The 26024-nt window shown below is 37.4% G+C and overlaps 1 protein-coding gene across 4 annotated transcripts in view; it reads right to left on the bottom strand.

Annotated features, from left to right (window-relative positions):
- negr1 (neuronal growth regulator 1) overlaps positions 1–20076 on the bottom strand; it is a 175527-nt gene extending 155451 nt beyond the window's left edge. Inside the window, exon 1 of one of the 4 annotated variants that reach the window (XM_055212503.2) lies at positions 19453–20076. In XM_055212503.2, coding sequence (XP_055068478.1) covers positions 19453–19793 — 341 coding nt within the window. In that variant the 5' untranslated portion in view covers positions 19794–20076. The remainder of the gene's footprint in view (positions 1–19452) is intronic. The other 3 variants (XM_055212500.2, XM_055212501.2, XM_055212502.2) reach the window with 3 other exon arrangements.
- Positions 20077–26024: the final 5948 nt, after the last annotated feature.

Raw genomic sequence — 26024 nt, 5'->3', positions numbered from 1 at the left:
GTCCCGCCTGACGAGTTCGCTTCCCAGTTCGCCTAGTCACTATCGTGGGGTTAGGAACAAGTAGTGACCGGCCTCTGCTTCAACCCCATTTCCGTTCCCTTAAAGAAGAGAGTCGGAGGGTTTATGCAGGCACGGGCCGGGTCAGCTTCAGTGGCGCTTTGGTAGGGATTCCCAATTCGTCGGTCACGACGTGACGTCGTAGTGACCGACTGAAAGGGAACGTCTCGGTTACATATGTAACCCTCGTTCCCTGAAGGAAGGGAACGGAGACGTCACGTCCCGTCGCCACAGTTTGCTGTTCCACTGCTGATATCGGCCGGACCCTTTCCTTCTGTCCAGCTTTCTCAGCAAAAAATAGCTGATTTGATAACTGCACCTGCCGCTCATTAAATAGCTGTGCGGCGGGGCGGCGCCGGCAGATGCAATTATCTGCATGCCAAGTTCATTGGCGTTTTAAAGGTTTCTCGAAGCAGATAGGTCACCCGCGAAGCGGTTCCCAATTCGTCGGTCACGACGTGACGTCTCCGTTCCCTTCCTTCAGGGAACGAGGGTTACATATGTAACCGAGACGTTTTTGAAAGATAAATTCATTAAATAATTACTTTTTAAATATGTCTTGTGTGTATTAATATTTACTGCCAGGTAAACCTTGCAGAAGATTTAATTTAATTACAACAATGGTTAAAAATGTTTTCATGGACAAACAAAAAAAATCTATGAGAATTAAACGCATTTATTATTCTTTTATCCAAAGTGGTTTACAGTGCATTTCATCTATACATTTCTTTTATCAGCAATGTGAATTCTCTGGGATAAAACCTATGACCTTTGCTTTGCTATCACAATGCTCTTGAGTCACGAGAACCCAATACAGTTGTCAGTCCTGTATATACTTAATACTTAATAAAGTTATTCACACACAGTTTGGTTATATTCGGGAGTGACAACCGCATGCTATACACACAAACCTCTTTTTAGCTACCTCAAATTTCTGAATCATTCAAGAGTAAAATGCCTCAAGCATAACTACTCTCTCTTTAAAGTGCAAAAAAAATTCATGCCGGTGGGTCCACAACAAGGATATACTTTGAGGATCGAGAAGAGGGTTTTGACAGGGAAACAGATGAAACACAACTCCTAGCCATTTCTGTGTTTGCTTCTTGTGATGGTTGCAGCTACTGCAGCAGCAGCAGACAGATGGTTGAAACATGTTTAGTTATTTTCCCTGCCCGTTCTGTCATGATGAAGTCAGCAGAAAGGGAACAATGATTTAGAGAGAGATTTTTTTAATTAAAAGTTACTAAAACTAAGATAATTTCTATGAACAACGTTCACAGATGAATCGCTCACAATAAGACCAAAAAAGAATTAAATAAAGTTATTAGTGTACATTTTGATTTCAAAATGACTTTAACATGGAATTAATACTAATGGTACTACCATAGCAAACTCTAATACAAGAGAAATCCAAAGCTAACATCAATGAGATTTGTTTATAGGACATCAGGGTTGGCAACTTCCTCCTCAAACTCCAAATACTAAATTACAAATGTAATTGGTCATATTTCGTCTTTTTCTTCCTTTTTTATTCACAATACGTACATCATGTTGACTATGAAATGATGGTTGGTTGACTGCTGGTGCCAGAACGCTAATGCGAGTGTGGTACTCTTTAGTGCAAACAAACCTATAGGAATAAAATAAGATGATGATGAACCCAACCAACAAAATCTTGTCTAACAATGTGCCACAGGTTCTCAACAACAGATTAAATAACGAAGCCACACTATAATATCTACTCTCTAATGTGTTAAATAGCAACTGGCGAAATTCCCATAAGTGTCCCTATCAACGAGGAATGATGATAATTACATTTGGGCATACATGGACATGGAAACTGAGGCCAGTGGCTGCCAAACACAAAGCAATGGCCTAAAACTAATAAAGATTTCTGAATATGGAGACCATTTTGAAGTGCTGCTTCAAGGCTTTCTAAAATAGTTTTTTTTTTTTTTTGCAAAATAACAAGCATTTTACAGTATTTATTAAAAACACCTAACCAAATTAAACAGCTAAGTACCATTACCTCTATATCTCTCACACACACGCACAATATTATCTCAACATCTGCTATTTCAAATGAACAGTGTATCTCCTGTGTCAAAATTACCCATTCAAACCGGCAAAAATACATCAAATAATACACCAGGGATCTCGGCCTCCCCTAACCATCTGTGCTTCAAGTCCGAACCATCAGATAGCTAATAGTTATGGTTATTACAGTGTTACCTCTCAAAGGACAAATTTAAAGTTTCCATTTTGATTTACACCATGATCAGATTTTACTCACTTAAAGAGATAGCTCACCCAAAAAAATAAAAAGTCATGTTTTGTTCACCCTCATATAATTTAAAACCTGAATATGACTTTTTCTTTTGGGGAAAACAAAGAATATATTTTGAGAAATGCCCTTTAAAAAGGTCCTAATGGGGCAGTTTCCAGGACAGAGTTTATCCTAGTCTCATATATTAACATATATCAGTGCCATTGTTTTGTCTCAGGATGCACACCAGTATTGTTTCCTCGCCTTAAAGGAATAGTCTACTCATTTTCAATATTAAAATATGTTATTACCTTAACTAAGAATTGTTGATAGATCCCTCTATCATCTGTGTGCGTGCACGTAAGCGGTGGAGCGCGCTGCGACGCTTCGATAGCTTAGCCCCATTCATTCAATGGTACCATTTAGAGATAAAGTTAGAAGTGACCAAATACATCAACGTTTTTCCTATTTAAGACGAGTAGTTATACAAGCAAGTTTGGTGATACAAAATAAAACGTAGCGCTTTTCTAAGCGGATTTAAAAGAGGAACTATATTTTATGCCGTAATAGCACTTTTGGGAGTACTTCGACTCGGCGCAGTAACACCCTCCCTCTCCCATTATGAGAGTGAGAAGGGGAGCGGACTTTTCAGGCGAGTCGAAGTACTCCCAAAAGTGCTAAAAAAAAGTGCACCCAAAACCATGTTTCTTTTGCGGACACAACTTTTCATGGCAGGCGCCATTAAAGACAAACATGTTTGCACTAAATGCTGCACAAAACGCCTCCACTACACGAGAAAAGCTGTAGCCGCTGATTTCGCCATTTGCCGCGTACCGTGTGAAACGCCCATTAGGCAGCTGACGTGTTGCCTTGCTCCCTCATGAGGGCAAAGATTTCATGGCATGAAATCCTTCGGACAGAATTTGAAATATAAACAGAGAGCACCTATGTGATAACTAATCGAATATTCAAAAACGACTATATTAATTTCTCGCTAGAAATGCAATTAAAAGATATAAAAAGTGAAAATATAACTTTATTTACACTAAATTTGTGCTCCAGACGCATCTTGGCACCATTTTTATTTTTGGAATTCGAGCAAGCTCGACCAATCACATTACCCGCGCATGCTTATGCACATAATTGTGGGACAGGACAACAAAGGTATCTCAGGACACAGGAAGTAAACCTAACATTGGATCATCAAGGCAGCATTTTTTAGCTTTCGCATGCAGCCGTGCTGTAACAAAACGTAGAGAGCGGGACACCTGCATCTAAAGAGCATTTGATTGGACAGGAAATTTGATGAAAAGCTGAAGTGTAGGGTCATTTCATGAAAATTCTAGACTTTTTTAGCGCATGTGCATAGGTTTTGAATGCTTATATGTTCTGTATGAGAATTTTGACAGTGTTTTGAACCATACCAGTTTATATTTGAAGAGTGTGGTTCCAGAACACGATAAACTCCATATTTAAAAAAAATTACCACCAAAATCAGTATTGTATCAGGTCAGTATTAAAAAGTAAATTCTTAATTTTACGCAAAATCTGATATCAGTTATTCTGTCATCTTTTCTCCCTATTTTTCCAAACCGCGACAAACGCCAGTCCTCTTTCTCTGCAGAATGCAATAAAACCGCTTAACCAATCACAGCGCACCATTCCACGCATTGTAAACAATAATGGCGGCGCTTTGAATACACACAGAATCCTAGTTTTCCTCATCTACTTTGTACTTTGTGATCAACAAAGCATTGATAAACATGTGGTTGTTTTCTGTGGCGGGGAAGAAACGTATAGCCATCAAAATCTAATAATTTATGTGAGAGGCAGTCCGACAAAGGAAAAATGCAGACTTTTGCTTGTTCTCACATGGCAGCATCAAGCTTCTGTCATGCTAAAACATTGACCCCAGAGAATCTTATGAAAAATGTTCCATTATTTTACTTGAAGTCAATGAAAATCGAGCAGGACCAAAACATTTTACAGCTGATCGCTGTCAAAAAAGTTCAGCGCTGACGTCCCAAATCTATAAAAATCAAATTATGGATTTGAATTTTTTATGTTATTATAACCTGAAGATGCTTGTAACAGAAAATAGTGGTTTTCATCTTGTCACTTTTTTGGTATAGAAAACATATTTTTATCGAAATGAGTCAAAATGTATTTATGCGTTTTGGAACCAAACTCTTCATTTATTCTTATGCCCAACGTATTCATACTAAGAAGAAAAAAGTTTATTTTTAATTTCATGGGGCTCTAAGGTACAAAGGTGTACTTTTTAAAAGGTAACACCCCAGTAACAGCTTTAGTATCTTTATTTCTCAGAGTATACAATTAGTCAGTGTGGGACAATGCTGTTTGGTTACCAATGTTTTAAATCAAAAAATCGTATTTTGTGCTCTGTAAAAAAAGTCATACCTGAAATGACATGAGGATGAACAAATGATAAAAGTATTTCAATTTTTGACTGAACTATCCCCTCAAAACACTTCTGTGGGATAATACTGTGTCTTACTGTAGCTTACCTTGATTTTGTGTATTCTGTATCATTCATTTTACACACAAGTCAGGGAGGAAAAAAATTAAGTCCGCCATATTTTCATTAAATCTACAATTTGCAGAAATCATTTATCATCAACCATCAATTATATGTCACGGTTCTCAATAAATCATGATTGTTGCCATTTCCCTGTGGGCATTTAGACTGAATTTAGTTTAATTCAAGACAAATTTATCTTTCCAATTACTGTTAATTTCATGGTGAGGTTCCATTCTACCTTTATGTCTCTCTCTCTCTCTCTCTCTCTCTCTCTCTCTCTCTCTCTCTCTCTCTCACACACACACACACACACACACACACAAATGAAATAACAGTAATAATTAATAGGAATTATACATTTTTTCTGACTAAGGCAGGAAAACCAAATAACACTTTATCCCAGCTGTCACTGGGGCAGTTTAAAAAGAGCCTAATCTTTACCATTAAGGTACACTGGTATACATTTGGTACCAACCTTTAAGTAACCAATATGTACCTTTGGGGTATTTATATGCACTCTTGGTACCAATTTGTCCCTCTGAGGTACTAATATGTTCTCTTTATGAGCAAAGGTGTACTTATAGGGTACTGCATCAGTGACAGCAAAAGATTTTTTTTGACAGTGTAGTAATACCGCTTTAAAAGTAATTTAAATGGGCTGAAGGTTTAGCAGGTTGGCCTTGGCAGTTAGTCCTTGCTGGTGGATGCAACAAGTACACCATTATGAAGACAAAAAACATCTTTCAGTCAATCTCAAATGTTTTATTATTCTGTAGTGTTTTGCCAGTGGCAGACTATTCTGGAGGGCTCTTTAATGTGTAAAATTGACTTTTTCCTGTCTGGTGACTTTTACTAGGTTTGTGTTTTACTGTGCCTTGTGGCTATTTGGTCAAAATTATCGTTTCTCTGATTGGGTAAAAGGCAAAGGATGAAAATACTGCACAGACAGATTTAACATAAAGCATGTACTGACATTCAAACTCTGTCAATTGTGTAAGTCCCCAATGCTGTCCCATAATGCACACCTGCACCTGCTATTTACAGTATGACAGATATCTATGCTATGATCTGCGCGCTGAATAAGAGATTCAGGCTATCAGCATCTCTGTACTGCACACACTACATCTTCTGGCTACTGTGCTGTGTGAAAACCTCTATTTAGTTTTTATGTCATACCTTCAGTCTATCCTCAAGTCTATTCAGTTGGAGTTGAGTGTGCCGACATTTTCTGCTTTTAGATGGCGCCTTTTTCATAATGTCAGGTATTGTGACAATCTCTCTGATACCAGGTTAGAGCTGACAGAACGAGTGAAAGAGAGGCAGGAGACTTTTCCATACATCAGGCTTCAAAGTGTGGCCCTTTATTAACTCTTTCCCTGCCATTGACAAGTTAACCCGTCAATTAAGAGAAAACGCTCTTACCCAACTTATAAAACCTGAAAGCAACCTCTTAGGGCAGTGATTCCCAACCGGGGGTACTTGAAGAGTTTCCAGGGGGTAAGCAAAAAGATTTAGATTTTGCTTGGATCTCATTTACTTTTAATAAAAATGTATTTCGTTTGGCCAGTCATTGACCAAGATTGATTTTGTGAGAAATGCATTGTAAAAAGGACGCAATAGCAATGTCCAACTCAAGAACAATCTGACTATTTTTAATGAACCTGAATAGTTTCTAAAGACACAAAGTTTATTAACTATAATTATACCACGGGTCTGTTGAATGCTGCATTCTGATTGGCTGAGAAATGTTCTATGGGTGTTGATTATTTTTCTGTAAACCGCACACCTAACTTGTCAAATGTCTTAAAAATAGTCAACAGAGCAATGTTTGTGGTAACCGTGGTATAAGAGGAATAATTGACTCCGGTCCTCCGAATTATTTGAAAATAATGCACACCTGCGTTGTAACGGCTTCGCGCCGTGCCGCATTACCACCTTGGTGTGCATTATTTTCTTATAGTTCAATGGCCCGTCGTCAATTATTCCTTACATAATGTTCAAATAATTATTTTCATTCCCGCTGCCATTGCATTTTCAAATGAAGCAAACAAACATTTGCATTGTTTTTGGCTAACATATTTTGTCCCATGTGATGTATTTTGTATTTATAGTAAATGTCTTAACACATTTTGTTTCTCTTTATATTTGAACAGAATAATTTAAGTTATTTGCACACTTTAATTATCAGTAACTTAAATTGAGATTTTAGTAAATTTAAGAGCAGGGCAAATTAGTACAGGGTCGCAAATAAGAGACCTCGGCAGGACATTGCAATGAAAATGTGGACTGCGGAGTCGAAGTGTGAAATAAGTAAAAGTAGGCCTAAACTAAGAATAACCGGTGGCGGAAAGATGAAGGGTAAAATAAGTTTTGAAACACCTGATTTGACTTCTCCTCGTGACTTGTCCTCCTCTTTTCTCCAGCAAATTAAACATAGTATTACTTGGCAAACTACATTTAAAAAAAAGTATGTTCCTCTGGCAAAATGTAATACTCTCCTCCTATTATTTAACGCCAAAATAATGGTTTGCGCAAGCTGTTAGTAAATCTGGCCCTTAAAGGGGTCATATGATGAATTTTTTTCATTTGTAAAATAAGTCTTTGGGGTTCCCAGAGTCTGTATGTGCAGTTTTATCTCAAAACACCCTACAGATAATTAATTATAGCATGTCAAAATTGCCATTTTGTAGGCCTTAGCAAAAATGTGCCGTTTATGGTTGTGTCTTTTAAAATGCAAATTAGCTGATAAAATGCAAACACTGATAGCAATGATGGTGGTTTGTTGAAATAACATGCTTCATCAGTCAGTGATTTTTACTTTAATGTTTAAAATTAATTAATTAACTAATATTACTAATTATTTGTCTTTAAAACACAACTTTAGTTTTAGTTTCAGGTTTAGTTTCGATGAAGGGGTACTTGAGCCTTACTGATAGGGCTATGTGGGTACTTAGGGCTAAAAAGGTTGGGAAACACTGCCTTAGGGCAAAAAGTAAGAACTCCATGTATGTTTTGGTCATCGCTCTGAATCTGATCTCTAACAAAAGTCGTAACAAAAATTGAATTATCTCTACATTTTTATATTTGAGAGGTGATTAAAAGATTTTTTTTTTTAAAGCAGATATATTGTATGTTTATACATTTAAAAAAGAAAATTTTCTGGAATGCATTCAAATTTTGTGAAAATCATAAAAAATACTGGTGCTGGCTGGTAACATTTTTTTAAATGCTGGCGAGGAAAGAGTTAAGTCTTATAACAGGTTTTAAGCTGCAATTATAAAAGCTATCATTAAAATAATTATACACAAGTGTTCCTGTCCAGGAGCTTTGACACGTTCAACGTTAACACTTCATTTTTTTTTATGCGAACATTTTGTCAAATTGAATTTACAGTGAAGACGCACTGAAATGATTGTATTGATGTGCGCCGTACAAATAGCGTGAATATAAGAAACAGTATACTGTAACTCAAACCCCATTGAAACAGACACTATGTGAATAAATCGATGGAGATAGGCAAGTGTCTTACAACTCTAATGCTAATTCCTACAACAAATACTGGATGAATTATGTCTGTGGGGGCCCGATGGGACCCTGTCATATTTTGCATGACCTAATTCTGCTCACTGCCTTCCTTAAGTGACATATTTCTCACAAGCCAACACACTCTATGCTACCTAATGTAGTGGAAGAACTAGGCTATAGAAAAACTCCCCAGATGTGTTTCTATCATCCATATAAATGAGTAAAGGAAACTCGCTCATGGTGGTTTTGTGTCGGTGTTGAAAGCGCAAAATATTAACTCGCAGATGGATTAAGACATAAAAGGGCAAACCGGTATGTAGTAGGTTTATAAGAAAACCCTGTTTGCATTTACAAGGTAGATGAATATGGGAATTTAATCAAAACGCTCTTCCTTCACAAACTCTCCTGTTTTGGCACGGGCTGAACCTTCTCCGAGACCATTTGGCAGGGATTACGCCCAGCTTAATGCCTGTCCCACAAAGGTCTTTGATTCATAACAGAGATTTGAAAGCGCACTTACATTCATCTAGTAACTAGTGCATTTGAGAACGCTTTAATCAGATGCAGCTACACAGCGAAGGGATTAGTAACACTAAAATGTAATCAGTGTGATTAAAACATTAATGCATTCACATACAAAAGCATCTGAACAACAAACCGGCTACGCTGTAAAAGACCTGTGCCAAAGAAGAGCGTCGAATATATCCCACCATGCTGATAGTCAAATAGCGAAACAATTGCCGAGCATTTCAATACTAGATGAGAGTCAACAGGGGGGTACTGTTTTCTTTAAAAGAAATATGATGGGTGCCGCTATGCTGCAATAGGGGAACATTGAAATGCTACGGAGAAGGACGGATGAATCAGCTGAAGATCTGTTGAAAACATGTTCAGAACGAGAGAGGAACGTGATGTACATTAAAGAAACTCACAGTGTTTCTTCGTGGCGCCTGTGTTCCTGATACAGAAAATGACACCCTACTAAGGTAACCATGGCAACTCACCCTATGGACATGCACTAGATAGCCTCCGCTGTCTAAGGCTAGTTCATACACATACTGTATTTAGATTACAACAGATTAACAATACATTCGTGTAATAGCAGAGCACAAAAAAGCTGTCCAACTGGCACGACAACACAAGCTTTTTGCCACTGTAGACAATGTGTGAACCGTGGCAAGTGTTGCGTGTTTGTTCTTGTGACATAAACATATTCTCACCACAGCACTAAAATAATTGCGATCTTGGTATCTGCACATTTTAATGTCCTTTTGAAATTGGGAGTCTCGGGGTGAGCGCTGGTGTTATTGCGGTCCTTTTTAAGATTCGTAAAAATGCCAAAGACTATTTGGTGATTCAAAAGTTGGTCATAAAAGCAGTGAGTTAATATTACAAATGAAACGGCATTGTTAATGTCACTTGGGTTTGATAGCTGCTATTAAAACCCTTGCATTATGTTCCTGATGGAAACCAGGAGCCGCCACCTGCTTTCATTCCATAAATTGCTATCCGTGTGCAAACATTATGTCATGATGTCAGTCCTCTCCAGTTCCCACAAATGAAAAACGCAACATTATGCGATCTATTAAGCAAGAGACCCACGCAGCAAGCAAGATAAGCGTGAAAACCTTCTGAAGGACTGATGGGCATCTTGACAGTCGCGTGATGTTGGTGTGGCGTTCCCTGTCGGAGCACGGCCTCCACTCTGCCAGGAATGCAGAAGCAAAGCTGTTGAGATGATTGATGACACGCCTCCACTGGCCCTCTCTTCCCTGCTGACATGCACTCACAACCCAACACTTTTCACCGCTAATTGGACAACCTTGCAAATTTCTTCTCTGAGACTGCGGTCCACTAAATTAGCCACTGATAACTGCCCAAAATCGGTTCAATTTATGAATGTCCAGAGCTGTCACGCTGACGAAGTGTCGCTCAGACCCTAGATGCTATTGAATAAACCTGTCAGGCGTATAACTTTCCAGACATTTATTTCTCATTAGTTTTCCATTCTGATGTTTTGATTAAACTCGTGGTTGACAGTTCACTTCGCTTGATATGGTGCAGCTGCATGGCTTTGTACGAAATGATCTTAAAGTCCCAAGTGATAAAATGATGTACTGGCCATAAATAGGACATCACACGATTAACTTTTGCTTGTTTGATTCGTTCGAGTCACACAGCTTTTTTTCGCATTTATTCATTCTTTATCTATTTTTAAATTTGGAAATTGTGTCTAAAAGATCTTCCATTATGTTGTGAACATGATTTACCCTATGCTTTCCACAGACAGTAGCATATACAGGAATCTGTAATCACTCACCATCCAGCTGGAAATCTAGGTCTGTTATGTAACCTTCAATGTGGTCAATGGCTATTCAAAATTTTGATCTACCAGGCACCGTGGAGCATTGCCGACATTCTTAACAGAAACCTAGCAGCACACAATGTTAGAATAACAAATCTAAAAAAATATATATCTTGATCAAATTTATACTGTTTATACTGTCACCTTAAATAAACTGATCACCTGCAAATTACATACAGTAAATGTAAATTTAAAGAGATAAGAAAACTGTGGGTTCACACCAGCCGCATTTGAGGCGTCAAAATCGCGTCTACCACGCCTAGTTTGCCGCTTGAACAGTTTGAGTTTACTCACTTTATTCGCGCATGAAAGCCACGTGTGAAATTCTAGTCATGGAGACATTCACGCGGAAATTTATGTCATGGGAGGGGCTTTTGCGACTACACTCATGTCCTGTAATCACGTCACTACTGGTGATTGGTTAACGCGGCGAGTTTTTCCAATTTTTCAACTCTCAAGGTCTCGCGGCCCGAATGAGGCGTTAAGCGCAGCGCGGTAGACGCGATTCCGCCTCATTCGCGCGTCTAGTTCGCGCAAATTGACCGTTGCCGCTGTTGGTGTGAACGCATCATAAGTGCGTCTGACATGTTTTCTTGTAAATTAGCATTTTTTTATCAGGCTATTATATGTAGGTTCAGTTATTTCATGTTAATGGCAAAGATTATAAGTAATTTATAATGCATTTAAAAATCAAATCTAAAATCACTGTGAGTTTGAGTCGTTTATTTAACAAATCTGTATGGAAGTTGCTTACTTATTTTTTTAACGCAACTGTCTTCCTACATTTTTTAAGTAAAGTCAACTAACAATTTTTAGCTACTGTCCCTTCTGACAAAAGGTAAACGACTAAAAAATTCAGTCTATATCCTAATATTTTTGGTAAACGTCCTTTAACTGGGTTAAACATTCTGCCAACAAACCAGTATTTCTGAATTGCCTGAGTCTGGGAATAAGCGGATTATGCCCAAAGGTATTTCATGAACGTATAATACATGCCAAGAGCATTCAGTCAATATCATTATCTCATTTTTGGGGTTTAGGGGCTTTTACATATGAGCTCTTTTTTATGCAAATTATACTAAACTAACAAGCATTATAAACTGTGTCTATATTTTAGTTAATGTAATGCAACAAAAATAAAAAAATATATAAATATATAAATATCTTCACATCATTATTAATACAATTGTTTATGTTCATAAATAATCCTCATAAAAGTGACCAACCATCCAGAATACTACATATTTCTGAGTAGAGGTGTTACGATAAATCACGACACACACTAATATACATGTCCGATATCGATTCTGAATCGCAAAGGCCATATTACGCACAGCTTTTTTAGGTACGACGGCTCTTTGATCAGCATAGATATATACACTAGATGTCGCCTTGGCTACGGCAGTTCATTGGAACGAATGTGTCAAATAGAGCCGCCATCTTGAAACAGGGGAGCCCCTCCTCTTTAAAGATGCAATTTGTATAATCCGCGCCGTTAGAGGGCGCAAGATCAAATCAATAACGACGTAGATTAATGACGCTCTGAAGCAGCCTAGACTGATGGGATTTGTTGTCTTTAACTCAAACGCTGATGGCCATCAATCAGACGGGAACGAGAAATCATGTTACACATGAGGTAAAGTAAACAAGTTTTATAAATGTTGTGTTTGATGACATCGTTTTTTTTTTCATTATGAAAGGTTTCATGTAATGTTCAAAACGCAATTGTTAGTCATAGATGTTACAGGATGAGTCCAATACGATGGTTTGTTAACACAGCACAGAATTAAGTGTTCAGATGAACAAACTTACTATAAAAAAAGCGAGTGGCCCGACAGATGCTATTACTTCCGCATTTGTCCACGACACTGTTGTCATGTGGTTTTTAGGTCAGTAAAGGTGGTAACAAAGGGTAACGTAGATATTAACGTCATTTACAGGCGACTGCACTGCCCCGTTTAGAATGGCAATTTTCTCATAATTTACAAGTAGTTGAAAACATTATAGATATTGTTAGCAATCAGCTGGACAAAATATATAACACCCACCGGACTAGTGGGTTTTGGATATTTTACTGCAAATATCTTACAAATTGTACCTTTAATGTATCAGCGTCAATGTAGGCAAAGGTGTAACGGAAATAAAACATAAATCTTCATGAATGCAATTTTCTAGTTTTTTCTTTTTTTAGTTTTTTTAGTTTTTAGACATATTTAGCATTGAGTCCAGAGAAAATGTAAAGTTTTGATAATAAGAAAATCTACTTTTTCTAAATAAAATGCATAGTGCTAGTAGGCCTAATGCTACGTACACACCAAATGCGGGGCATCACGTTACTCGCTGTAGATTACTCGCGGGATTTAACTTCGTTTCATGCTAATTTTTCTCACGCTCGAGTTGAATATTTTCAACTTGGGCGAAGACGCGTTTGAGGCGAATAGCGCGTGTTTTCGCAGCAAACGTGCCGCCCGTCATTCGCATCGCCCCACACGATGACGCGTCTGATTGTGTCTTTGCATTGACTTTGTATGTAATCTACTTGCGCAAATCGTTGAACTCACGTCTGGTGTAAACCCACAGTAACATCCATACACAGCACAAAAGTCCGGCATCGTCCATGAATTCGAAGTACTGACAGAGATAACAGCGTTACCTAGCTACTTCCTATGACAAGACCCCTGTTCCAAGATGGCGGCGATTTTGACGCATGCTTAGAACCCCAAGGCGACATCTAGTGTATGGCCCTGTCTCAAACGGCGCACTTTGTGTGGATTTTAGGTCTTGTGGCCTTAAATTGCACATGCTTGCTTAGTCTACGAGTCTGTAGGGTGTCCCATCTGTCATTTTATGCTCCGAAGTGTGCTCATCAGCGCCCCCTTTGCACCCTTGATGGCTTTGCGCACTTTACCAACCCAGCAGTCCTTGCGAAAGAGCAGTCAGAACACTCAGACGATAAAAGGGATGAGTTCACACTGATGGAAGTCCTTATCAATCTAAAATCACTGTGAGTTTGAGTCATTTATAATATGCATTTGAAAAAGCAACGTTTGTTAACAAAATCATTATACAAATTCTTTATTATCTTGAAAATACCTAAAAAGGTTTGATGAACAGCAATATCAATAAGCTTATAGGCATTTCCTGGATATGTGTTTGTTAATGTACTTCTTTTGTGGCGCATATTAAGTTTCTTCACGAGAGCGCCCCCCTGGCTTTTGGATGTAGCGGCATTTCACCATAATACATTGAGAGGCACAGCAAGCAAATCATATGCTTTATCGTTACACGCCTATTTCCAAGTTAAACTGCAATCAGCATTTATTTACATCAAACAAATCCCGCTTTCTTTGTTGGCCAACACAATAATAGCATTTCAGAAGGTAAATAAAAGTCCAAACGACATTGATCTGCTTGACTATTTTGTATTCTATTCACTAATAATTACCAATGTGCTCTCTCCAATTACTTGGCTCTACTTAACATTTACAGGCACATGCAATCCACACACATTGATTCATTATGCAAATGACAGGGACTATTTAAGGCTTGCTTACATGACTCCATTTAAAAACCTGAAGCCATGGCAATGCGGATAAATGAATTAAAACTAAAGTTCCTTCGAGCAGTAAGCTGTAGCAACAATATACTAATAGGCTATTGCTAAAGTTTTTGGCATTACCTTTATATGTATAGGTATTAAATTGATAAATGGCATAAATGCTTCGCTCAATACTCATATACAGTAGTATGTGGCCAATAACAATTGAGTTTTCAATATTAACATGCCGATGACAGAATCACTGTTAAGGTGAATGGCACAGACTCACAAGCTCTCTAGTTTGAGAGTAGAGTGGGTGTCTAGCACCTTTGGGACAAAAAAGGCTTATCTGGTATCTAGTGAGCCTGCTTCATCAAAATCCACGAAAATCATTGACAGGTCGAGGAGAAGGGAAGTTAAATCTACTTGAAACACGCTACTATTTTTTCAAAAGGGTTTTAGGCAAGGGTGTAACTTTGGTTTGAGAAGTGGGGGGGCACAAAATGGGGGAAAATTTTTCTGACTTAAATTCTATTTCATGCAGTCATACGTTTAGTGACTATGGTGATTATTATTATCATTATTTATAAGGTGAATAACTGGTTTTACACACCAGTAGCTTCAGTAAAGCAAAAATAACGACAGATCAGTGAACTCAAGAAAACAGCTATACTCTTAAATGATTCTTCAGACTGTTTATTTTATCAACGGGATTCAAAAATGTCTTAAAACTACTGTATAGCAGATTACAGCATAAAGTTTGACTGATTTCGCAAGATGAGAAGAGCTTATAAGGGCTGACTTCGACTCAAAGTCATAACACAAAACAGGGAACGTAAAATGTTTTTTTTTAAACTGGGTGGCTAGTTGTCTTCCTCGTCTTGCCCTCTCTTCTCTTTCTTGTTTTTCTTTTCTCTTTTGATATCCTGATTTTGTCTGCCGCTGCACCGATACACATACTGCATTGTATTGCTCCAGCGTCACACCTTGTTCTTTCCCGAAATTAACTTCCCACTGCGAGACCGTGGATTGAAGGGCCTTCAAAAGTTCATGAGCCACTTTACAATACCCCTGTCAACACAGGCAGATTCTCTTTGTCCTGCTCGGTCCTGCTTTTCCGTGGTGATGACAAATTGCGGTAAATTTATCAAAACAAACAACTTTAAAAGTAGGGGGGACATGATCTGGATTTTGGAAAGTGGGGGGACCCCAGTGGAAATTACGCCCGTGGCTTCAGGTGTACCTGCTTTGAAGATAACCATTATCTGCTGCCCATGATTATTTTTCTTCACATTTTATCTTGAGACTCATGGCCTCCTCCTAAACTAGGGAAAAGGGGGCTTCTTCGAGACCCTTCAATTAAAATATTGCATTTATTATACATAGAAATCAGTTGGTAGAGGACAAAAGATACATTTACAACAAGCTGTGCTAACCATTGAGACATTTCAGTTTCTGTCAATAGAATAAAACTGCAACATTGGGATTTTAGACTTTTTACATGGACTTTTAACAGTGCTTGCAGGAAAAACTGATGTACATTAATTTTTAATGTGAAAAACGTTAGCACTTTCTTGCAGAAGCTTCAACAGGAAAAGTAAAACTACAACATTTCATCCTTCCCTTTTGTATTCGCTGTTGGTAAACGTTGGAAACCTGATGGTTAAGTTCCTGGTCTCTAATGGCTTTCCGTGTCACTTTTAATATCCACAGCTATCTCTATATTTCCGAAAGGAGTAGACAACACTAAGCAGAATTTAGTTTGATGCACTGGGGCACATCACAATTTGGAGCTTGGAATCAGATCTTGGCTCATGCCTTCCCAAAAACAGATGATAACACGTTAAGCTGTGTCTCATCGTATCTGTAGAAAGTGTTAATACTGCAGCCGATTTGCAATTATAGCTTGGCATAATTGGCACCAAGAACCGTGTTTAATGGAGATCACTGTATTTGCTGTCATTTATGCGCTGACTTAGGATAAAGACAGATTAGATACACTCTGAGAAGTCTGCAAATTAACATTTTAAATCCCCAAAAATACTCTTTTAAATACACATGCTGCTGGATCAAGGTTAGGCAGAAACTACCTGAAGTTTCAGATTTTTGGTGTTTAAAAGGATGCAAACTGCAGGAGACTGTCAATTAATGGGATATTTATATGATTTGAAATATCTGCATTATTATTATATACATTATATACTCATTAGGTCCTGCAAAATGATATAGGCCTACTCATAATTCTCATACTATTGCTCCGCTAAGACAAATCACTTTATTTTTACTTTTGTAAATCACTTTGGATAAAATTGTCCGCCAAATGCCTAAATGAAATGTAATGTAAATGTAAATAAGTAGAATAAAGAGTGGGGTTGTATTAGCTACAATGACCCTTAAATTAATAAAAAAAAACAGATAGGGGTTTGGGGTTGAACATATGGTTTATTACATCAAACTTTTTTGAAGAAAAAAAATACACTTTTGAAAAAGTAAACTTTAATTCTTAATCTTTTTTGATTCTTTTAATTTTATTATTTTAAATAAAATGATAAAATATTCATTAAATTCTCTGGATCTATTCATTTGTTCACATCATCATATAGTGAGTGAAATGTATAGTTTTTTTATTATGGCCTAAGCATAATCAACTTAAATTGATCTGTAATATAATAATCTGTAATATATGCTTTATTTTCCCCCCAAAACCGTGTATAAGCAAATGTTTACGGTATGATAATCGTAAAAGGTAATATCAAGGTATACCGCCATACCGGTATACCGTTACAACCCTAATAAAGAGATATTAAAAATTCAAAGATTGGCGACAGGTATGGGGGTAGAGCTTTATCATTTTAGTACAATTCACATCATACGTATTAATGTGAATTAGCCACATCATAAAATACTTACAAATTCCCATGAGATCAGGCTGGACCATACACTTAACATAAAGTATAGCAAATGAATCATAGCATAATGCTATAATCATAGATTGAATAGCAGCACTGTATCCAACACAAACAAAATCCTATTTTATATAATGAACTGAAAATGAGATATGATGAGATGAGATGATATGATAACAAATCCTTGATTCATTTTTTTTTCTCATTTTGTCATAAGACATTTAAGAGAGCAGTTTAGTTACAGTGTTCCCGTTTTCAGTTCATGATAAAACAATGGAGTGGGATTCGGAGAGCTACATTGATCCCTCTGTCCCTGTAAGGCAAAAAAGCTCACAGTAACATTCTTACGATTAATCAGCAATGACAGGAAGAGGTGTGGCCTGAGGAGAAAAGGAGCAAGTTACCACCCACGTCGACGATGCAGAGATTCCGGCGAGGGATGCATTTAAAGTTCAGGCACTCAGTATTCATAGACAACCAACTGACGTTCACTAGACATGTGGGACAGTCATGACAGTCCCATTGACAATACACAATAGCCACCAATTTTAATTTCTTACCCAATTCTGAGTACAATAATGTTTACAGCCACATCGAAATTACTTGGCATAAGTGCCATCGCTTCGGAAAATGTGACAGCAATATAAGAAACAGTCTAGGCTATTTTAGTCAGCAAGGGGAAATAAGAAAAAATCTAAGGTAACAATCGTGAAAAAAACTCAGCAAGGCGCAAAATTGATGTTTGAATAGTCTGCTAAACATAACCAATGGTGCGAATTGCCCGTCAGTTAAGCCATGCAAACAATTTTGTGGTGTGGGGTGAAAGAACACTTAAGGGCTGATGATCCATTTTTATTTATGCCACAGCACAACCAGGAGACCTTAGAAGCATGAAAAGTGATGGATGGAAAGTTAGCATGAAGCAACCAGAGCTACATGGTACTAGCTTTAGTAATTAACTAAAATGTATAAATCGTACCAGGAGGGGGTGAATAGAATAGAATAGCATAGAACAGAATAGAATACAATACAATAGCTATATGGTGATTGCATAACTATACAACACAATTTTGTGCTTCTCAGTAGTACAAACATGAAAAACACACAAATGCAAAACACATTTAAATAAATGGTCAACATACTAAAAGCATACAACATAGCCTATATTATAAATTACGCTGTAGTTTAAGATGTATAATGGATTTGTATAGTAAATGTGTAAGCCTATAGTAAAAAAATACAAAATTTTAAATATATAAAAAATGATCATTTGTATATTAGTTAAATAATGTTTATTTTCAAATGCCAAATAAACAATGTTTCGACTGGATTTGCCAGTCGTATCCTTCACAGAAACCAAAATATGACGTTTGCATCAATCATAAAGCATACAAATGCACTTCTAATTCGCCCATTAATCAATATCTTACATGAAGGCCTTTAAATTAAAATGTAACCATATTGTCCAGCACCAAATGGCAAGATTTGTGGAACCTAATAATAATACTAATAAAAACTTGGCATCTGTTATCCTCAGACACACCCATCCATAAACATTTCAATTAACCAGCTGATTTAAACAACCAGGCGCATGTTGGATGGTTTTATTACAACACGTTAAACTTAAAATGCTAATTGTGTTTCTGTGGATGTGATGGAGCCTAGCAACGTAAAGGTCATGGGTTCGATTCCCACGTAAGACACATAAAGGCTACTGATCAAAATGTGCACTTTGTAATGCACTGGAAGTCGCTTTGGATCAAACCGTCTGACAAATTAATAAAAATATATTTAAACATCAAACCATAAACGACCATCGATCCCTGGTATTTCTCCACACGAGCGTGTGCAACTTCTCTCTTCTTTAGGACGCAAACATCCGTGAGGATCTTTCAGACGACAGGAACCATGAATGAGTTCATTGTAACTGTGCAAAGTGTTCCGCTTGGCGGGGTTTACAAAACTATACCCCCTACCCCTGTTTCTTATGCAACCCTTATTATAAAACCATTTCTACAAAAAGCGTCACATAAGCACAAACTGACGCGACGTGTAGCCTACATGAGATTAAGCAGAGATTGTTGGTCTAGTCGAGCTATTTGTGACCCAAATAAAAGTGATGGAGCGACACAGGGGGGATGAACGAGCCCGCGCGTTGTTTACAAAACTGAGAGCAGCGCGACTGATGCAAGAGGGATGCCAGGTGCCAGCCAAGTTTAGTTTGAACAGTTACACGGCGACCGAGTCTCTTACCTGAGCATCGCGGTATCTCCCTGTCTGCTGACCACACTCTCGCTGGAAGCATACTCCACAGTCTGTCCGGCGGGCAAACACGACGGTAGAAAGCAGCAAAGACTGAGAATTATAGCGGTGAGCCACTGACCGGAGACGCACGCATCCTGCACCGCGATCATTATGTCCATCGCCGCCGAATGGAGTACGATCCGCGCCGTTATCAAAAATAAAAATATGTATGAAAATGTGTTAATCCCCGCGAAAAGCCCGAGAGATGGCGTTCCGTGTAGTTTCCAGATTTGTTTTGATCGGAGCCCGACCGCGGGAGAAAGTCGACTCTCCAGTGGCTCGCACACCATCTAGTGAGGAAATGGGAAACGGGAGCAGAGCTAGCAGCACACAACCCCCCGGCTCCGATCCTGTTGCCATGCGGCCGTTTCCCAGGCAACCCGTTCCCTGTAGTTCGTGATGGAGCGGGTGGTATTCTTGAGACAACGATACTATTTAAATGCCGTCGCCCGGTTAAATTTTTACCACACTGGAGACGTCCAAGTGCAAACGTTCACGCCGTTGTCTTTTATTTGCACGTGACGTTTGCAGTAATGAGTCGGTGGTCAAATTTTAAATGGCACGGGTCAGATATTTCGGGTAGCATGCAGCCCACAGAAATAAACACTACACTCTTAAAAATAAACGATGCCACAGAAGAACCATGCATGGCTCCATAAAGAACTATTAACATACGCAGAACTTTATGTTTGCACAAAAGGTTCTTGTGCACTCTAAAATAAAAATAAGGGCGTGTTAAGATAATTTTAGGAATTATCTTTTGGTTATTATTCCTTGAAGATCTGTCATTCAGTGTCTTTATTTACATATGCAAGCAGATTATATATGCACCAAGGATGCGGCACACAACCTATCACAACTTCACACAGAAAGATATGCAAATGATTACATATGCAGTGATGTCATGGTGTATGATGTTCATTTTAAGATAAAGCATAGCATTACATAGTTGTGGTAACAAATATTTCTAACAGGGTGCTTAAAGGTTCTTAACAGGTATCCCATGGAAGAACGATTTTTGTTTTTTTCAAAGAACCACTCAGTCAAATACTCTTTTAACAACAATTTCTTTTTGACATTTTTAATTTACTGTCACCGGCCCACAGGTGGGCCCAAAGTGTTTACCTAACTATCAAACCGTTAATATCATAGTCCAAAACTAAAATAATTTTGACAAACTATACACCATTGGAAAGCTCTGAAGGGGGTCGCACACCGGACACGCAGCTCAGCGCCGCGCATTGCCACACAGTTCTAAAAAAATCGAACACATTGTTTTCTATGAGTATACGCACACCGGCGCCGACCAGCTTTGACTCAGGAAGTTGCTCAAATCCCTGTCGCGCCACTCACATAGTTTAAAGGGGGTGCAATGCCATGTCTAGGACAACTCGGAGGTATCGTAAACCGAAAGTGCACATGAAATAGCGCGAGCTTAGTCAGATAGGTTCTACTTCAAAATGCAAAATATGCGTTAGCAGCCAGTGTTAATCGTTAATGATTTGGGACATATATGATGTTATTTAATGTTAAACTATGTGAGTGGCGCTCTGTGGCGTGACAGGTATTAGAGCAACTTCCTTGGCGCCGGTGTGCGTATACTCATTGAAAACAATGTGTTCCATTCTTTTAGAACGGTGCGGCGAGCTGCGTATCCGGTGTGCGACCACCTTAACATTAAATAACATCATATTTGTCCCAAATCATTAACGATTAACATTGGCTGCTAACGTATATTTTGCATTTTGAAGTAGATCTGACTAAGCTTGCGCTATTTAATGTGCACTTCTGCTGCGCGTCCGGTGTGCGACCCCCTTAAGTGTCTAGTTTTTAAATTTTATTTGCGTTTTGCAAAAAGTATAACCTAGTGAGAGTAATTTCTAAAATGTCACAGCCCCAAATGTGGGACCCAATTTTGTTTACATTTTAATAACACTAAATAACATTGACAACTATATGTCCATGCAAAGTTTTAAAAATGTAGTTTTCATATTTCAACACCATTTTGAGAAAAGAATAAAACAGTGAGAGCAATTTTCTGAAATGTCATGGGCCCTCCAGTGGGCCAACGTGGTATTACATGTTTATAACACTAATTTCCTCTCATAAATCTTGACAATATATATATTTTTGGAAAGCTCTAAAGATCTAGGTTTTATATTTCAAAACCATTATGCAGTAATTATAATGCAGTGACAGTAATTTATTCATTTGTGATCATTTGCAAACCGTTGACACCTAGTGGCCTTTGTTAGTAAAACCACTAAAAGTGCAACAATTTTTTTTTTTATCATTTTAACTTAATAAACTGGAACAGAACTACTAAAAAAAGGGGGGTGACAGTTAAAGGGTTGAAGAACCTCCAAAACTGATGTTAAATGAGTAGTCCACTTTAAAGATGGGGTCCATTGACTTTTTTATAGTAGGAAAAAAATACTATGGTAAGTCAATGGGCCCCATCTTTAAAGTGGACTACTCCTTTAAAGGTTCTTTATGAAACCATTTAGCCAAAAATGGTTCTTCTATGGCATCATGAAGCACCTTTATTTTTAAGAATGTATGAAAAAGACACAAAATTGTTCTTCTATGGCACAGTCTAGCACTTTTATTTTTACATGTGTATATTTCCAGAAGTCACCGCATATTTCCCCATGCACAGCTGGTCACCACTATCCAATTTTACACTGGTGGCCTGAAAGATTTCGTGGCACCCTTTTGAACAAAAGAAGAGCTTGACGGGAAATCATTCACATCTTAAAGAATGGTGGATACACTCCACAATAGAACATACGGTACACCGAAATCCTTCATTAAGGTAACCCACATTTTTCTTTTCCCCTTGCCGCTCAAGGCTGTAATCATTAGAGATTTTTTCTCTGTTGCCTCAAAAGCAGTTTATCTGAGGGTGGGAGTCACAATAGAGTAAGCACTCTAAAAATGCTAGGTTGCTTGTGTGGTAAAATATGGACAAATTCAACCACTGGGTTTGAAGTAACCTCTGCTTGGTTGTTTCAATTTATGTTTGTGTCAGATATAGACGGGTGATTCTCACGAAAACTTGGTTTTAAAAATGTCAAGCATGAAAATGTAAAAATTGCTTAAATTTACTTTTTTCCCACCAGACATTGAAAAACAAAGTCTGGAGTAAATGGGAACATTAATTTAAAAACTTTTACTTATCATTTAACACTTTTTGTAACATAATTAAAAAAAAATAGTCCTAAAAAATCTCATTACCGCAACAGTCAGAAAACATCAACACTGACATATTTTCAAAATGACATGACAAACCTGAAAGAACATAATTTGGAGATTCTGCACATGCATTTAAAATCAAAGTATTATGCTTCTATTAATTAAATTAACATTTAATAAGCATCTGTTGCGGTAATGATAATCAAAATGTCGTGTAAGCATTCTGACAAGACAATATTTCAAATTAACTGTAAAAAAATGATCTTACCTGGTAGCCATCTTGAAGTAACTGGTCCATGTGCTTGGTCACTCAAAATCAAACTTTATTAAAATTCTGTATGTGTGCTTAAACTGTTCTCAAAAAGTGTTGCGGAGGATGAGAACATCAGGCATGGACACATAATTTTCCTAATTTTTCTTCATTATTATTATACATGAATATTCAGTAAATATTTTTTCTGTCATCTAAAGTATAGTCTAGCAAAACATCCATTTATTTTTTTTTCTTAATATTTTTGTGTTAATTTGATTAAATTACAACATAACGCATGTTCAAACACAGCCGGACACATTGCGGTAATGAGAATTTCGGCAGAAAATGAGATAAAATTTCCAATTATAAATTCTTATGTTGAAATCACACATTGTGCAAGGTAGAACACAGTATTGTGTTAATTCTGATGCTTTTTAATGTTACTATATTACACATTTTAAAGCTAAAATCATTAGTGCCGTGGTGTTTCAATGGTTTCGTGAGAATCACCCAGACATTTTCTATGGTTGGATTTGTTAATATTGGAGTATAACATCACTGGTATATTTCACATTTGGGTGTAACATTTAATTTAGTGAGGGCCAGATGAGCACTTTAATAAGATGTCCAGCTAATTGCATGTTTTCTTTTGGTGACTTTGCACAGCAGTGTACTTCTTCGTTATGGTTGTTTGGTTCCTCGCTTTCTTCTTTATTTGATGGTCATCTCCAGTTTGTTGAAGAATCCACTAGGTGCACCGAGTCGCTTTGATAGTAGGTATAGGTTCTTCTTTATTGTTGTCGAATGTTTTCATTTTCCCCTCATGATGACCATTCCTTTGATTTTTGTTTTCATCATCTCACCGTGTTCGGCATTCCTTTGTGTTTCTTTAAAAAAATTCTCTTTGCTTCTACGGTATTGCATTCTCTTGCCTTATTTTTATAGAAATATATAGTGGATACAATATGGACCCACTATATTTTCTACCATTTAGCATTTGAGGTCAGTGGAACCTGCGGCTCCATACAACAAGAAGAGCTTTTTGTTTTCTGTGGTACCACATAGACCGTCAATTTTCGAGGCTCTATACACATTCGTTTCCTAGATTGTAGTGTCATGCAGTGTGCAATTTAATGGACCTGTCTAATAAGAAATATATTTACTGTTGACTCACTGACACGGCCGGCTTATTTGTAAAAAGGCTCTGATAAAAGCATTTTAAAGCTGCTCGTGTTGAGTATTTTCTTTTTAATTGGGAAAGACGTGGTTTGGAATATAATTGCCTGAATGTCATTAGCGTTAATGGCAACCAAAGTCCCTTCATTCCAGTCTGTGTCTAAATTGGACCAGCATAGTTGGTCTTTGCTAATCATTTATCCTGCCACAAGCCAAACATTCATTACTAGGTCATTTTAACACCACGCTTACCACTTGAATAAGGAAAAAATTCATTACATTATTAATAATTATTTTTATATAAGTGGATTGGCGAGGCAGAGGTTAACAAGATGTAAATGTAACCCTAAATGTTACTAAAGAAACATGTTTCAAATGAAGCTATTTAGTGGTCCAAAATAACATGGCAAAACCGAACAGAGCAACTTTCATTTATTAACTGGAAAGACTTTTGAAATCCTCTGAAGCGCACAGGACTGAGTCTACCTGCTCATGCATGAAGGCTATGATTATTATTGCTCTCCATCCATAACACTGCTCTGTGAAGATGTGATGGGAAACGGGGGTCTTTTCACACTTTTACACAATGTGACTCCCTAAAATAATGGACAGAAGAAAAATTACGCAGATTCCACCACGGTGGCAGCATCTGTTGTTTTGCACTCGCTCACCAAAACCTTTATGAGAAAGAAACACATTTACACTTCATAAATTTCCTCATTATTTTAATGTAACACTCGGGTATAAAAACAAGCAAGTGTCCCTATGTTATTGACTCTGGTAATTTAAATATAAAAAGAATGAAATGCGGTGTCAGTCAGGGAAAGTTTCATCTTTTCATGTAGAAAATAAGCCTGGCTGTAGGCTGATATCACAGAAATATATTTTCCTCAACTTGCATGACATCGGTTATATGCCTGACATGAGCGCTTGGAGAATGATGTGCATACCCTGCGGTAACTCAACTAGTAAGGGCAGAACAACTAGGAGTGAACACATATATTGCATTGTATATACTGTAAAGATCAAATCTGTGGCTTTGAAGTGTTTCCGTTCGGCAGAGCATCAGTGACTGCACTGCAAATGTCAAAAGCTTTCACAAGTTAAACTTGGCGTGTAATCGCTATAATGCGTTATTGTATGTGATATTAATTGAGAGCGTACTTCTTAGGTAAGAAATGTGTGTGTGTGGGGGGGTTAATGGAAATCGTAATTATTCGTAATAATCTTTGACACTTAATACATACATATTCTGCATGGTGGAAATCAAGTCGTGCTAGCCTTGGAGTACTTGATTTATATCTTCAATTAATCTTAAGATCTAAGAGTGACCTTTAAGATGCATCAAACATTGACAAATGGGGTCATTAGAGATAACCTTCTCTTAGACATTGCATGTTGACAGGGTTGGTCGGTAAAATGCATTTCTGAGATGTTTCTTTAAAGGTAGGCTATATAGGCTAATGCAAACAGTCATAATGAAATTCGACTGAGAGCGATGTAATTTATAGATTAAATTATATTAAAGTTGCTAGGACTTGCAAGTAATTCACCCACAGTAAATATTATGATAACTTTATACTGCCAAGATATTAAATCCTAAACAAGAATATTTTTAGGTGTTGCTATGGTGGCATTTTGATGACATTTTTAAATAGTCCTAGAGCGAGTGCTTTAATTACTTATGAGAAATTTTTTAAAGATTTATTCAGAAGGTGCATTAGTAATGTTGCCTTATTAAAGTGTTACACATTAAAACACAATAGTATTTTTAATAAATATTTTACTAATAATAAATATATAATAAATATGTTTTAAATGTCAGATAACCTCACATGACGCTAAGTCATACTGTATTCAAATGTCTAGGGATATTAAAGAACATAGCATAAAAGAA

This window comes from Misgurnus anguillicaudatus, chromosome 8 (genome assembly GCF_027580225.2).
Source record: "Misgurnus anguillicaudatus chromosome 8, ASM2758022v2, whole genome shotgun sequence".
NCBI classification, from domain to species: Eukaryota; Metazoa; Chordata; class Actinopteri; order Cypriniformes; family Cobitidae; genus Misgurnus; species Misgurnus anguillicaudatus.
This window is presented reverse-complemented; position numbering and strand designations above follow the sequence as displayed.